At 45.9% G+C, this 16,062-nt stretch overlaps 1 protein-coding gene across 1 annotated transcript; it reads left to right on the top strand.

Moving 5' to 3' along the window:
• Nucleotides 1–2,893: 2,893 nt before the first annotated feature.
• Nucleotides 2,894–13,639, top strand: LOC118398149 (E3 ubiquitin-protein ligase RNF139-like). The gene is made up of 2 exons (XM_035793211.2): nt 2,894–3,279; nt 11,343–13,639. The coding sequence occupies exons 1-2, from the start codon at nt 3,117–3,119 to the stop codon at nt 13,193–13,195; spliced, it is 2,016 nt and encodes a 671-aa protein (XP_035649104.1). The 5' UTR covers nt 2,894–3,116; the 3' UTR covers nt 13,196–13,639.
• The last annotated feature ends 2,423 nt before the right edge of the window (nt 13,640–16,062 follow it).

Below are 16,062 nucleotides of genomic sequence, written 5' to 3'. Positions count from 1 at the left end.
AGGCCCTCCAAACCTGTTCTTTATGATTCATAAATACTTTCTTAAACAATCTACAAGATGAGTATTTTTAAATTTGATGAAACAGAGACGAACATGCATATAGATGGATGGCTTTCTTTCATTCATCCCTAATATGAACCCAGTTCTCTCAATATATTCTAGTGAGCCTGTCGACAACATTTTTACTAAAAGGTCATGTATTTAAAGGGATGGCTTAAGATAGTGGGGAGAACAAGTATTTTATACACTGCCGATTTTGCAGGTTTTCCTACTTACAAAGCATGTAGAGGTCTGTAATTTTTCATCATAGGTACACTTCAACTGTGAGATACGGAATCTAAAACAACTATCCAGAAAATCACATTGTATGATTTTTAAGTAATGAATTAGTATTTTATTGCATGACATAAGTATTTGATACATCAGAAAAGCAGAACTTAATATTTGGTACAGAAACCTTTGTTTGAAATTACAGAGATCATACGTTTCCTGTATTTCTTGACCAGGTTTGCACACACTGCAGCAGGGATTTTTTCACATTGCTCCATACAGACCTTCTCCAGATCCTTCAGGTTTAGGGGCTGTCGCTGGGCAATACGGACTTTCAGCTCCCTCCAAAGATTTTCTGGCTAGGCCACTCCAGGACCTTGAGATGCTTCTTACTCCTTAGTTGCCCTGGCTGTGTGTTTCGGGTTGTTGTCATGCTGGAAGACCCAGCTACGACCCATCTTCAATGCTCTTACTGAGGGAAGGAGGTTGTTGGCCAAGATCTTGCGATACATGGCCCCATCCATCGTCCCCTCAATACGGTGCAGTCGTCCTGTCCCCTTTGCAGAAAAGCATCCCCAAAGAATGATGTTTCCACCTCCATGCTTCACGGTTGGGAAGGTGTTCTTGGGGTTGTACTCATCCTTCTTCTTCCTCCAAACACGGCGAGTGGAGTTTAGACCAAAAGGCTCTATTTTGTTCTCATCAGACCACATGACCTTCTCCCAATCCTCCTCTGGATCATCCAGATGGTCACTGGCAAACTTCAGACGGACCTGGACATGTGCTGGCTTGAGCAGGGGGACCTTGCGTGCGCTGCAGGATTTTAATCCATGACGGCGTAGTGTGTTACTAATTGTTTTCTTCGAGACTGTGGTCCCAGCTCTCTTCAGGTCATTGACCAGGTCCTGCCGTGTAGTTCTGGGCTGATCCCTCACCTTCCTCATGATCATTGATGCCCCACGAGGTGAGATCTTGCATGGAGCCCCAGACCGAGGGTGATTGACCATCATCTTGAACCTCTTCCATTTTCTAATAATTGCGCCAACAGTTGTTGCCTACTCACCAAGCTGCTTGCCTGTTGTCCTGTAGCCCATCCTAGCCTTGTGAAGGTCTACAATTTTATCCCTGATGTCCTTACACAGCTCTCTGGTCTTGGCCATTGTGGAGAGGTTGGAGTGTGTGGACAGGTGTTTTTAATACAGGTAACGAGTTCAAACAAGTGCAGTTAATACAGGTAATGAGTGGAGAACAAGAGGGATTCTTAAAGAAAAACTAACAGGTCTTTGAGACCCGGAATTCTTACTGGTTGGTAGGTGATCAAATACTGATGTCATGCAATAAAATGCAAATTAAATACTTAAAAATCATACAATGTGATTTTCTGGATTTTTGTTTTAGATTCCGTCTCTCACAGTTGAAGTGTACCTATGATAAAAAATTACAGACCTCTACATGCTTTGTAAATAGGAAAACCTGCAAAATCAGCAGTGTATCAAATACTTGTTCTCCCCACTGTAAATGTGCTGAAACCTCTATTGAATGAAAACTCCACGAGAAAATCTGTTGGCCAGTAAGTGGGAGGGTTTTCAGTGGTTGAATGAAATTGATGAGAGCACGCAAGGTAGCCACACCTGCAAAGCACATTATGTGACTGGATAAGGTAGTCTGAATATCAAATATTGAGAGGTGTGTAGGAAAGGTGTACATTTCCTAAGTCTGAATCGGCCCCTAAATTAATCAACATGCCAAGTGTCATTTGACTGATCTGTGTGTGTTTAGATTGAGCAAGAACCCCCTCATGCATTTAATTATGTTCCAGGGAGAGTTGGAAATGAACCATCATCGATTGCAAAAACATACATCAAAATGTTATTAGTGATTTACTGAAAGCTGCTGAAAGACAGATATTCACCAGCTGTAATATCTCATTCACAACATCTGGGAACTCGGAAATCTCCAACTTGTGATTTTTTTTTTTTTAAACTAGGCAAGTAAGTTAAGAACAAATTCTTATTTACAATGACGGCCTAAGAACAGGGGGTCAACTGCCTTGTTCATGGGCAGAACGACAGATCTTTCTAGATCTCCAACGTTCAGACCTGAATATCACTGACGTTATGATTTGTCCTCGGTTTTTCCCGGAGTTCCCTGTTGTCTTGAAAGTGCCATAACGGCATGTCGACAATGTCCAAGGCAAAGATTTTTTATAACTGACGCCAGATAGGCCACGGCCTGTCGTTTCAAATGGGATAAATGAATCCTAGGGGGAAGAACAAGCAATGAGGTGGGCAGAGCCAAGCACGAGCTTAGCGAAAGACTATTGCCGCGTTTTATGACTTATTTGCATATTTCCGTTAGGGAACGCCTACTCTGTGACGTTCGTGTGTGCAATAACTCAATTTGCCCTTTGCACACCTTTCACACTTAGTCCACTCTGTTCTTAACATATTATAGTTTTGAAAACAGAAAACTGTATTGAGATCAAATGTTTCATATATGAGAAAATTCGCTACATGTTCGCCAAATCCATCTTTCTCCATCTTTTCCACAGGCGGCCACTGGGCTTCTTCTCACCAACATATTTGGTAGGGAAAGGAAACGCCAACCGGATGCTTCACAATTTGTACATCCGGTGAAATATGTGTCTCATTGTTCTATCTGTGTCCGAGAGGGTTCAAAAAGATTAGCAACTTCCGCGTTCTTTGCATAGCAACAGGCGAAGATGGCGGATTGTACGGACCCAGTTAAATAACGTGTGGGAAGTTGAAACTGAAAAAAGACAGAAGTTGGGGTTTTAAACTCTAAAACGGAGTGACAGAGTCCTCCAAAGACTTACATCGTAAGCCATGGCATCAGCTAATGTCCGGATCGGTCAACAAGCCTTGACGGTGCTGGATGTGGCACTTCGCGTCCCTTGCATCTTTATTATCGACGCCATTTTTAACTCTTACTATGATCCTGGGTCAGGATGGGCCGGGACAGCGGGGAAGATTTTAATCCGAGTAATGGGTAAGATAATTATTAGTTTTGGACCCCTACATGCGAGCAAGTACCACCCTCTTGACAGCTAGTTAGTTACTATTGTACACATCAGGGTGGCTGAGCCGCGTCACGTAAATGGCGAAGGGCCTCGACTACAGTCCATTCCTTCCAAAGCCGATTTACCAGCGATAACAACTCGAAGACCTTGTTTTGCGCAGTTGTTAGCCAGCTAGGTAGCTAATAACTCTACCCCAACGAATTGTATGCTTCCTAGTACAGTTAGCTAGCCAACTAAGTAACGCGTTAACTAATATTTGTCATATGCCTGTCTATCAAACAAATGAATTACAGCCAGGTGTCTTAAGATATTTTACTGAGGGCCAAGTCGTTAGTAAACTTGTGAAGAATAAGCTAAACCAGTTGTCCATAAAGGACAACTAGTTCATTGTGTGGCCTTCATTTTGTCTTGTCAATACTGTCAGACAAACCTCTAACTAGCTTGCAGAACTCAATGTGCCTTTTTTCCCAACAATGTTTGCGTGACAAACAGCCTACCTACCTAGTATAGAAGTTACACTATATATAGAAAGGTATGTGGACACTCCTTCAAATTAGTGGATTTAGCTATTTCAGCCATACCCGTTGCTGACAGGTGTATAAAGTCGAGCACACATGCATGTAGTCACCGTAGACTATGGAACGCCGCTTGGGTCTTTAGATGCATGTCAAATATCACTCGTTGACGCGTTAAATTAAGCTTTTAATTTGACACGTCAAATAACAAAATTCTGTTGTATGTTCTGAATTTGCACGTGCAAGCCAAGCGCCACCACTGTCAAACTGTACTAAAGAAGTCTGCAAACAAGCACACACTGGCCACGAACAATGTGTTTACAATACCGCGTTGGTAATAAGGCATTATTTGTTCGACCGCCAAACGCTAACGTTATAAGCAGCCAGCTAGCATCATCTGGCTAGTGAGGCTCGACCTGACCGGGTTGTGTTGTGAAGCTAGCCAATAAGGATTAGGCACATTAGTGGAATTTGCGGTTTGCCTTCAAAATAAAAGTACCTCTTTTGAAAGCGATGCAGAAGTTTACAATTGGTGAAATCATGCCATATTTAGACGATATGATGTTAAACAAGGTTGGCAATGAAATGGGGTATCAGTCTCCTCTGTGACACCCTCAGAACACAACTGTGAAGAGTTTACGCAAATATTAGCGTTGTAGTTCTTATTGCGGGACTGTGACTGTGAAATCAGCTCCCCACTCAGCATATTGCATGTATTGACATTCATATTGCACTGTACAGCTTTACATTTACATTACATTTACATTTAAGTCATTTAGCAGACGCTCTTATCCAGAGCGACTTACAAATTGGTGCATACACCTTATGACAACCAGTGGAACAGCCACTTGCATCTAAATCTTGTTGGGGGGGGTGAGAAGGATTACTTACCCTTACTTACCCTATCCTAGGTATTCCTTGAAGAGGTGGGGTTTCAGGTGTCTCCGGAAGGTGGTGATTGACTCCGCTGTCCTGGCGTCGTGAGGGAGTTTGTTCCACCATTGGGGGCCAGAGCAGCGAACAGTTTTGACTGGGCTGAGCGGGAACTGTACTTCCTCAGTGGTAGGGAGGCGAGCAGGCCAGAGGTGGATGAACGCAGTGCCCTTGTTTGGGTGTAGGGCCTGATCAGAGCCTGGAGGTACTGAGGTGCCGTTCCCCTCACAGCTCCGTGGCGAGCACCATGGTCTTGTAGCGGATGCGAGCTTCAACTGGAAGCCAGTGGAGAGAGCGGAGGAGCGGGGTGACGTGAGAGAACTTGGGAAGGTTGAACACCAGACGGGCTGCGGCGTTCTGGATGAGTTGTAGGGGTTTAATGGCACAGGCAGGGAGCCCAGCCAACAGCGAGTTGCAGTAATCAAGACGGGAGATGACAAGTGCCTGGATTAGGACCTGCGCCGCTTCCTGTGTGAGGCAGGGTCGTACTCTGCGGATGTTGTAGAGCATGAACCTACAGGAACGGGACACCGCCTTGATGTTAGTTGAGAACGTCAGGGTGTTGTCCAGGATCACGCCAAGGTTCTTAGCGCTCTGGGAGGAGGACACAATGGAGTTGTCAACCGTGATGGCGAGATCATGGAACGGGCAGTCCTTCCCCGGGAGGAAGAGGAGCTCCGTCTTGCTGAGGTTCAGCTTGAGGTGGTGATCCGTCATCCACACTGATATGTCTGCCAGACATGCAGAGATGCGATTCGCCACCTGGTCATCAGAAGGGGGAAAGGAGAAGATTAATTGTGTGTCGTCTGCATAGCAATGATAGGAGAGACCATGTGAGGTTATGACAGAGCCAAGTGACTTGGTGTATAGCGAGAATAAGAGAGGGCCTAGAACAGAGCCCTGGGGGACACCAGTGGTGAGAGCGCGTGGTGAGGAGACAGATTCTCGCCACGCCACCTGGTAGGAGCGACCTGTCAGGTAGGACGCAATCCAAGCGTGGGCCGCGCCGGAGATGCCCAACTCGGAGAGGGTGGAGAGGAGGATCTGATGGTTCACAGTATCGAAGGCAGCCGATAGGTCTAGAAGGATGAGAGCAGAGGAGAGAGAGTTAGCTTTAGCAGTGCGGAGCGCCTCCGTGATACAGAGAAGAGCAGTCTCAGTTGAATGACTAGTCTTGAAACCTGACTGATTTGGATCAAGAAGGTCATTCTGAGAGAGATAGCGGTAGAGCTGGCCAAGGACGGCACGCTCAAGAGTTTTGGAGAGAAAAGAGAGAAGGGATACTGGTCTGTAGTTGTTGACATCGGAGGGATCGAGTGTAGGTTTTTTCAGAAGGGGTGCAACTCTCGCTCTCTTGAAGACGGGAGGGGCGTAGCCAGCGGTCAGGGATGAGTTGATGAGCGAGGTGAGGTAAGGGAGAAGGTCTCCGGAAATGGTCTGGAGAAGAGAGGAGGGGATAGGGTCAAGCGGGCAGGTTGTTGGGCGGCCGGCCGTCACAAGACGCGAGATTTCATCTGGAGAGAGAGGGGAGAAAGAGGTCAGAGCATAGGGTAGGGCAGTGTGGGCAGAACCAGCAGTGTCGTTTGACTTAGCAAACGAGGATCGGATGTCATCGACCTTCTTTTCAAAATGGTTGACGAAGTCATCTGCAGAGAGGGAGGAGGGAGGGGGGGGGAGGATTCAGGAGGGAGGAGAAGGTGGCAAAGAGCTTCCTAGGGTTAGAGGCAGATGCTTGGAATTTAGAGTGGTAGAAAGTGGCTTTAGCAGCAGAGACAGAGGAGGAAAATGTAGAGAGGAGGGAGTGAAAGGATGCCAGGTCCGCAGGGAGGCGAGTTTTCCTCCATTTCCGCTCGGCTGCCCGGAGCCCTGTTCTGTGAGCTCGCAATGAGTCGTCGAGCCACGGAGCGGGAGGGGAGGACCGAGCCGGCCTGGAGGATAGGGGACATAGGGAGTCAAAGGATGCAGTAAGGGAGGAGAGGAGGGTTGAGGAGGCAGAATCAGGAGATAGGTTGGAGAAAGTTTGAGCAGAGGGAAGAGAAGATAGGATGGAAGAGGAGAGAGTAGCGGGGGAGAGAGAGCGAAGGTTGGGACGGCGCGATACCATCCGAGTAGGGGCAGTGTGGGAAGTGTTGGATGAGAGCGAGAGGGAAAAGGATACAAGGTAGTGGTCGGAGACTTGGAGGGGAGTTGCAATGAGGTTAGTGGAAGAACAGCATCTAGTAAAGATGAGGTCAAGCGTATTGCCTGCCTTGTGAGTAGGGGGGAAGGTGAGAGGGTGAGGTCAAAAGAGGAGAGGAGTGGAAAGAAGGAGGCAGAGAGGAATGAGTCAAAGGTAGACGTGGGGAGGTTAAAGTCGCCCAGAACTGTGAGAGGTGAGCCGTCCTCAGGAAAGGAGCTTATCAAGGCATCAAGCTCATTGATGAACTCTCCGAGGGAACCTGGAGGGCGATAAATGATAAGGATGTTAAGCTTGAAAGGGCTGGTAACTGTGACAGCATGGAATTCAAAGGAGGCAATAGACAGATGGGTAAGGGAGAAAGAGAGAAAGACCACTTGGGAGAGATGAGGATCCCGGTGCCACCACCCCGCTGACCAGAAGCTCTCGGGGTGTGCGAGAACACGTGGGCGGACGAGGAGAGAGCAGTAGGAGTAGCAGTGTTATCTGTGGTGATCCATGTTTCCGTCAGTGCCAAGAAGTCAAGGGACTGGAGGGAGGCATAGGCTGAGATGAACTCTGCCTTGTTGGCCGCAGATTGGCAGTTCCAGAGGCTACCAGAGACCTGGAACTCCACGTGGGTCGTACGCGCTGGGACCACCAGGTTAGGGTGGTCGCGGCCACGCGGTGTGGAGCGTTTGTATGGTCTGTGCAGAGAGGAGAGAACAGGGATAGACAGACACATAGTTGACAGGCTACAGAAAAGGCTACGCTAATGCAAGGAAATTGGAATGACAAGCGGACTACACGTCTCGAATGTTCAGAAAGTTAAGCTTACGTAGCAAGAATCTTATTGACTAAAATGATTAAAATGATACAGTACTGCTAAAGTAGGCTAGCTGGCAGTAGCTGCGTTGTTGACACTACACTAATCAAGTCGTTCCGTTGAGTGTAATAATTTCTACAGTGCTGCTGTTCGGGGGGCTAGCTGGCTAGCTAGCAGTGTTGTTTACGTTACGTTGAGTTAAAAGAACGACAATAGCTGGCTAGCTAACCTAGGAAATCGGTCTAGACTACACAATTATCTTTGAAACAAAGACGGCTATGTAGCTAGCTATGTAGCTAGCTACGATCAAACAAATCAAACCGTTGTACTGTAATGAAATGAAAATGTGATACTACCTGTGAATGCGACCGGGTTGTTGGGTTCTATTCAGTAGACGTTGGCTAGCTGTTAGCTGCTAGCTGTTGGCTAGCTAGCAGAGTCTCCTACGTTAAGGACGACAAATAGCTGGCTAGCGAACCTCAGTGAATTAAGATAATCACTCCAAGGCTACACACACTAAACTACACAATTATCTTGGAAACAAAGACAGCTATGTAGCTAGCTAACACTGAACTAATCAAGTCGTACAGTTGAGTGAATAGCACTACAGTGATGCTAATCTGTGTGCGTTAGCTAGCGTTGCTAGCTCCTGGGCGAATAGCAGTGAAGGCTACGTTAGGGCGACGAAATACGAAATACGATAATTAATGCAATTATCTCTGATACAAGGACGGCTATGTAGCTAGCTAAGAAGAATGGCTAAGATTATGTAGCTAGCTAACAGTAAACTAATCAAGTCGTACAGTTGAGTGAATAGCACTACAGTGATGCTAATCTGTGTGCGTTAGCTAGCGTTTGCTAGCTCCTGGGCGAATAGCAGTGAAGGCTACGTTAGGGCGACGAAATACGATAATTATGCAATTATCTCTGATACAAGGACGGCTATGTAGCTAGCTAAGAAGAATTGCTAAGATTAGACAAATCAACCGTTGTACTATAATGAAATGTAATGAAAAAGTTATACAACCTGCAGAGCGAAGTGCGAATGCGACCGCTCGCTCCAACCGGAACCGGAACCTAAGGATTGGGGATCAATGAAGTGGGCTGTCAGTCTACTCAACACCCAATATTTTTCCCAACGTCCTCAGAGTTATCAGACTTCAAAACATCAACACAGTATTGTTTTTCCTCTGGAATAGTGTTCAATACACAATAAATGTGCCTCAATTGAGTTGTTTCAGAGTCCTGCAATAAGAGCTACGACACCAATGTTCTCTGGGTGTCACCGAGTAGACTAATACCCCATTTCATTGATCCACAATCCATAGGTAATGCTGTACCAGTAAAATAAGTATGCCCCAGTGCAATACATCCCGTGTGATTTTTGTCAAATTATCTTTTGATTTCAAATAACATTCCAACCTCGTTTAACATGATCAATTATGACAATTCTATTTGTATTCAATTGCATCACTGTCAATTTTGAAGGCTAACCGCAAAGTCCACTATTGTGGCTAGCTTCACATAGATGGGTCCGACCACCATTAATCAAATAAGAACTGTCTTGTAAATTAGGGTTATTTTAGATGACACCTAGCTATACAGTTAGCTAGCTAACTATACAGCTACTGAAACAGATTGTTGTTTTTGGGGAAGAACATTGTTTGCATCTATCAGCTAGCTAGCTTTTTTTATGACCAGCGCTGTCCAGAGCTTGGGGAAGGGCAGGTGCGCGAGACAACTTTACCAGCATCATAGCATACATATCGATGAATCATTGTGACATATGAAATACGAGTGAGCGTAATCACTGTGTAATAACTATGTACAAAATTAATGAACGTGTTAAATTATTATGACATGCAGTCATACCCAGGTCCTGATTGGTCAACAAGCTTATTGGACACGTCAAATAGTGCACGTGCAAGCCAAGCGCCACCACTGTCAAACTGTACTAAAAAAGTCTGCAAACAAGCACACACTGGCCACGAACAATGTGTTTACAATACCGCATTGGTAATAAGGCATTATTTGTTCGACCGCCAAACGCTAACGTTATAAGCAGCCAGCTAGCTTTATCCAAACGGCATTCCATAATAGACAAACATTGGCAGTAGAATGGCCTTACTGAAGAGCTCAATGACTTTCAATGTGGCATCGTCATAGGATGCCACCTTTCCATTAAGTCAGTTCTTTGAATTTCTGCCTTGCTAGAGCTGCCTGTTATTGTAAAGTGCAAACGTTAAGGAGTAACAATGGCTCAGCCATGAAGTGGTAGGCCACACAAGCTCATAGAACGGGACTGCTGAGTGCTGTACAGTGTAAAAATCGTCTTTTGTCGGTTGCAACACTCACTACTGAGTTCCAAACTGCCTCTGGAAGCAACGTGAGCACAATAACTGTTAATTGGGAGCTTCATTAAATGGGTTTCTAGGCCAAGCAGCCGCATTGCCAAGTGTCGACTGGAGTGGTGTAAAGCTCGCCACCATTGGAGCAGTGGAAATGCGTTCTCTGGAGTAATGAATACCCTTCACAATCTGGCAGTCCCATGGACAAATATGGGTTTGGTGGATGCCAGGAGAACGCTACCTGCCCCAATGCGCCCAGTGCCAGCTGTGACGTTTGGTAGAGTAGGAATAATGGTCTGGTGCTTTTGTTCATGGTTCGGGCTAGGCCACTTAGTTCCAGTGAAGGGAAATCTTAACGCTACAGCATTCTAAATGATTGTGTGCTTTCAACCTTGTGGAAAAGGTTTGGGGAAGACCTTTTCCTGTTTCAGCATGACAATGCCCCTCGTGCACAAAGCGAGATCCATACAGAAATTATTTGTCGAGATCGGTGTGGAAGAACTTGACTGGCCTGGACAGAGCCCTGACCTCAACCCCATCGAACACCTTTGGGATGAATTGGAACACCGACTGCGAGCCGGCCTAATCGCCCTATATCGATGCCTGACCTCACTAATGCTCTTGTAGTTGAATGGAAGCAAGTCTCCACAGCAATGTTCTAACTTCTAGTGAAAAGCCTTCCCAGAAGAGTGGAGTCTGTTATAGCAGCTAAAGGGGGACCAACTCCATAATAATGCCCATGATTTTGGAATGATATGTTCTAGTAGGTGTCCACATACCTTTGGCCATGTAGTGTACCATGTAATGTTTTTCAGACACATTTTTAGTTTGCCTTGCCAGAAGAATCCGACCCTACCGTTGTGGTTGTTTACACTGAGCTGCACTGGGGTAGGAACGCAATCATGGTTACATTAAGACACCATGAAGCCGGCGTGAGATATGGGTTGGAAAACATACTTCGATGCATTGATGGGATATGCCACTGTACTCCATTAGACCTTTATCCACACGGATACATCGAAGATTAATGGTAGGGTCGGTATTTTCTGGCAAATAGTTCGCCTAAACTGTAAGATACAGCCAAATGACTGATTCCTCTCCAGCTAACTGTAGATCTAAACCTTATCATAAATCAATACTTGTTATACAGTAGGGGGTTTATTTCTTGTGATGGCATGAAGGTAAAACATTTTTGTTGTTGCATGCACTGCAGAAACAATTTGTATGTTGACAATATGGTTTCAATTTGTTTCAGGTATCACGGTCTCCAGTGTGGTCCTGGTGTTATCACAGAAGGCCCTATTCAAGGTCTACACACTATTCTTCGCTGTGCTCCTGGGAGTTGCGGCCGTTCTTATCAACTACTACGCCACATCTCACATAGACTTCTACAGCGCCTACTACAAAGCAGCGCTGGGCTTCAGACTCCTCCCACGAAATGGGCCCACCCTATGGCTGGGCATGGCTGTGGTGCAACTCCTTTTTGGCATGGGCTATGTGGTGCTGCTAAACCTTCAGTCTGTGTTTGCTGCTCTTATGGTCCTGGATATCATGATTCCGCTGTTGGGGCTCATAATCGAGCTTCCCGTGGACGTACGGCAACTGGTAGCGGTGGCCTCTGGCCTGGCACTGGCTCTGAACACAGCTGTGTGCCTGGCCCTTAAGCTCAAGTGGTTCTACTACTCCTGCCGCTATGTCTACCTGCTGGTGCGTCACATGTACCGCATCTACGGGCTGCAACTTCTGGTGGAGGACACCTGGAAGAGGATCCGCTTCCCGGACGTGCTGCGTGTCTTCTGGCTCACACGCATGACAGTGCAGGCCATCATCCTAGTCTACGTGGTCAAGGTCGTGCGGCACGAGAGCGGCGACCACAGCTACCTGACGTGGGACGTTTTCTGGGACCTGTTCAGCAACCTCATCATCAGCGGCTGTGACTCTATGCTGACAGTGTTGGGCATGAGCGCGGTCATCTCCTCCATCGCGCACTACCTGGGGCTTAGCATCCTAGCATTCATCGGCTCCACCGAGGAGGAGGACAAGCGGCTGGGCTTTGTGGCACCCGTTCTCTTCTTCATCCTGGCCCTGCAAACGGGCCTGAGTGGTCTGGACCCAGAGGAACGGCTGGTACGGCTCAGCCGCAACATGTGCCTTCTGCTGACTGCCATCCTGCACTTCATCCATGGCATGACGGACCCCGTGCTCATGTCGCTGAGTGCCTCGCACGTCTCCTCCTTCCGCCGCCACTTTCCGGTTCTGCTGGTGTCGCTCTGTCTCTTTGTGCTGCCTGTTGTGCTCAGCTACGCCCTGTGGCACCACTATGCCCTCAACACCTGGCTGTTCGCCGTCACTGCCTTCTGCGTGGAGCTCTGCCTCAAGGTGGTGGTGTCGCTGACGGTCTACGGCCTCTTTATGGTGGATGGCTACTACAATGTGTTGTGGGAGAAGCTGGACGACTACGTCTACTACGTGCGCTCCATGGGCAGCATCATCGAGTTTGTCTTTGGCGTCATCATGTTTGGCAACGGCGCCTACACCATGATGTTTGAGGCGGGCAGCAAGATCCGCGCCTGCATGATGTGCCTCCACGCCTACTTCAACATCTACCTGCAGGCTAAGAACGGCTGGAAGACCTTCATCAACCGGCGTACGGCCGTCAAGAAGATAAACTCTCTGCCGGAGGTGAAGGGCGACCAGCTGCGTGACATTGAGGACGTCTGCGCTATATGCTACCAGGAGTTTGCCACGTCTGCGCGCATCACCCCATGCCAACACTACTTCCACGCACTCTGCCTCCGTAAGTGGCTCTACATCCAGGACACATGTCCCATGTGCCACCAGAAGGTGTATATTGAGGAGGAGGTCCGGGACAAGGCACCCTTCTCCAACAACAACGGCTACGTGGCGCCAGGCGGGGATCTAGGCCAGTTTGCAGCGCCCGGCGGGGCAGAGGACGAAGTAGCCGCAGGTGGGGCTGAGCCTGAGAATGAACTACTGGAGGATAATGACAGTATTGAGTATGACGATGATGAGTGGGGGACACAGAACAGGGAAACGCCTATAGAGGAAGACTATATTAATGATGACACAGACTCTAATGGGGACTGATCAGAATATAGAGAGAAATATATTAAATATATATATATTTAAGTTAAAAACAATTTTCTCAATATCAGGGATGTCATTTATTTTCTCTTTTTAGATTTGTTTCCTTTCTTGTTTGTCTTTGGGCTAGCTGCAGAGGTGTAATTGCTATGACTGAGTGTGCCTAGGTGGTTGGGTGTCCCAAGAGGTGCAGTTCAGTGTGAGACCCACATTCCTCGTGTTTTGTAGGGATGCCGTTGGTCATGTGTTTGCTGTTTTGCTGAAAGAAGGTAAGCTGGGAGCCGAGAGGGGTTCCGCAGCGCCGCGCTAAGAAGAGGTTTAATTAAAACGTGACGTGCTACTGTAATCACTGATATACCTCTTATCATTACTACTGGTCTCTTGTGTGACCTTGGTTAAATTGTGTACGTTATTGTACATGTAATAAAAACACGTTCCCTTAGAAAATATGTTGTATTCAAATTAGTGTTTTGACTGTACTTTACTTCGATTTCAACAGATGTTTGAGTCATACCTTGAAACTGAAATTGCATCATGTTTTGATCAGACCATGTGTTAATTAAATGATCTCTGCATTTCAACTAGCTCACTTCAAATAGTTGTAGCCATAGCCGCGGGAAGTAGGGGTGCTGAGGGTGCTACAGCACCGCCTGAAAAATATGAATATAAACCATTTGAACTGTTTTTGCCTTTTTTTTTTCTTCTTACAAAAGCAGTGCACCGCACCTTTAAAGTTGAACTGACAGCTTTTTAACTACTTTGCAGATATGAAACAGAACCTTAATATCAGTAAAAAAAAAAATCTAATTCCCAGTTTATGCTATAAAACCAACTTTAAGAGGTGTTAAAAATAGGTTATATTTTACTCAACATTCCATGATGTACACTTAGGCATTGTTGGCAGAATAGATGGATGGAGGTGACTGTCAGATTAATATAATTCACCAATACATTTCTTGATAGTCCACAAAATATTGCTATCAGGTTGTAAATCACAGCTGGCCTGGTACATTGTTTGCTCCCTCCATTCGGGATGCACTTTCAGTTTCAATGACTCAATATTTTGGACAAAAACGGACGAATGTAACGAAGGGCAATGATCACAGGTCAGTCATTACCATGGCTAATAAACTAGTGTATCAATTTATGTACCAAGTTAAAAACACTGAGCCTAGCTAGCTGCTAGGAGGATGTCATGCCATTGGAGGAGTGGGTGAGTGACTGACTTTTTCCCCTCATATCGTTTTTCGATGGCTAGAGATGCAGATGTCATTTGGTTAGCTAGCAAGAACTTGAACAACTGTTATCCAGTTAGCCTGAGTGAATTTTCGAATGCAAGAAATGCACTATCTACACTGATTTTCAGAGCGCTCTCGTCTGTGTGTCAGGGCACAGAATAACTGAATTTACGAACGCACAACTGCTAGATATGACCGGTGTCAGTAAACATAGGCAAAAAAATAATAGTTAACATGTAAACAGCCAAACCAGCTCTACTAGGGCGATTAAAATGGTCAGAGTAAGGCGTTCCTTCATTTGTGTCTGGAAGTAGCTAGAAAGTTAGCCAACTTTAGACAGTTAGCGTGGGAGTTTGGTTGGGACAAGAATTAATGCATTGGCAGGCAAGCTGCAGAAGGACGAGTAGGCTACAATTCCCCATTTATCAGTGCAATTTTGACGGGCAACTTGCTGAAATTTTGAGATGGTTTAGCTAATGTCCCGTATCTTGTTGTTGATGTGCATAACTGAGGGAGAGAGAGACTACATTTTCATGGTTGTTTGATCAGTAGGACTGTAAAGTTCCTAAATCTAAGAGGACTCCCGTGGTATTTACATATTTTCAGAAATCCATTCAGGTGTATTTGTGACTTCTGGTGAATGCATTCTAATCTAAAGGCTGCGTTGTTGCAACTGCCTGTAAACACACAGTCCAGTTCAAAGTGAATGATGGCAGGCCTGTGTGGCAAATAGCTTGTTTACGTAAATGCCTATTGTAGCTCTGATTTGCTATGGTGGACCGGTCTGCGTAGACTTCTGGGCGAGACAGATGTTTTATTCACTGAACTGTCTATTAATTGTACAAACGCAGGGCCGCATTCCCGCTCTATATTGCTGTATAATTTTCACAAATGCCTTACTATACGTCATTCCAAAACATTCTAAGAATTTATGAAAATGACTACGTGCTTGCTTGTCAGATTTTTTTTTAAAAGGTGTCATTCCTCCTGGGGGTGTGAACGGATTTTAATATAAAATGCTGTCAGTTCACTTTAAGAGTGCTAGTGGACCGATATAGTGTCCGTAACTCAGGCAATAATATTTTTTTCTGCACCCCTTCACTTATTGCGTTTAGCAAATGAGAGCTATTGTCAAGGAAGAGAGTTTGTGTTTATAGAGGACGTATCGCCCCACCTACGGTCAACCAATCATGTCAACACGGAGCCCTCCGCATTGTTACAAAATTTGAGAGGCGTCTGTCGATGCCGTATAAAGCTTGATTTGGCCTCTGCATGCCTCCAGATGATTGGCTATTGCGTAACACCAGGCCTCCGAACACATGGTCGGATCAAGCATAAATGGGCTTTAATCCACTCTATTGCAGTTTTAAAACACAACTAAAATTACATTATTTAAAAATGGCAACAGCTTCCGGAGAAAAAGTTTACAATGTTATTTTCAATATAGCTTTAAAGTGGTTTGGTCAGTAAGTACCCAAGAATACCTTCAAACAATGTAGTAAATGCACCCTTTTCATCACAGCATGATATGATGAGCAGTGATGAACTTTGAGCTGTTTTGACAAGTACCTAGGAGGAACTAGCAGGGATAAGAGATCGACATTTTCCAACTCTGCCTACAACACACACACA

This window comes from Oncorhynchus keta, chromosome 19 (genome assembly GCF_023373465.1).
Source record: "Oncorhynchus keta strain PuntledgeMale-10-30-2019 chromosome 19, Oket_V2, whole genome shotgun sequence".
Lineage (NCBI taxonomy): Eukaryota > Metazoa > Chordata > Actinopteri > Salmoniformes > Salmonidae > Oncorhynchus > Oncorhynchus keta.
Note: the sequence above shows the minus strand (reverse complement) of the source record. Positions and strands in the feature narration are given on the sequence as shown.

Excerpts from the sequence above, each read along its gene's own strand:
- LOC118398149 (XM_035793211.2), top strand. The coding sequence starts at position 3,117 with ATGGCATCAGCTAATGTCCGGATCGGTCAACAAGCCTTGACGGTGCTG. Across the intron at positions 3,280-11,342 it reads GATTTTAATCCGAGTAATGG|GTATCACGGTCTCCAGTGTG; the intron begins GTAAGATAATTA and ends AATTTGTTTCAG.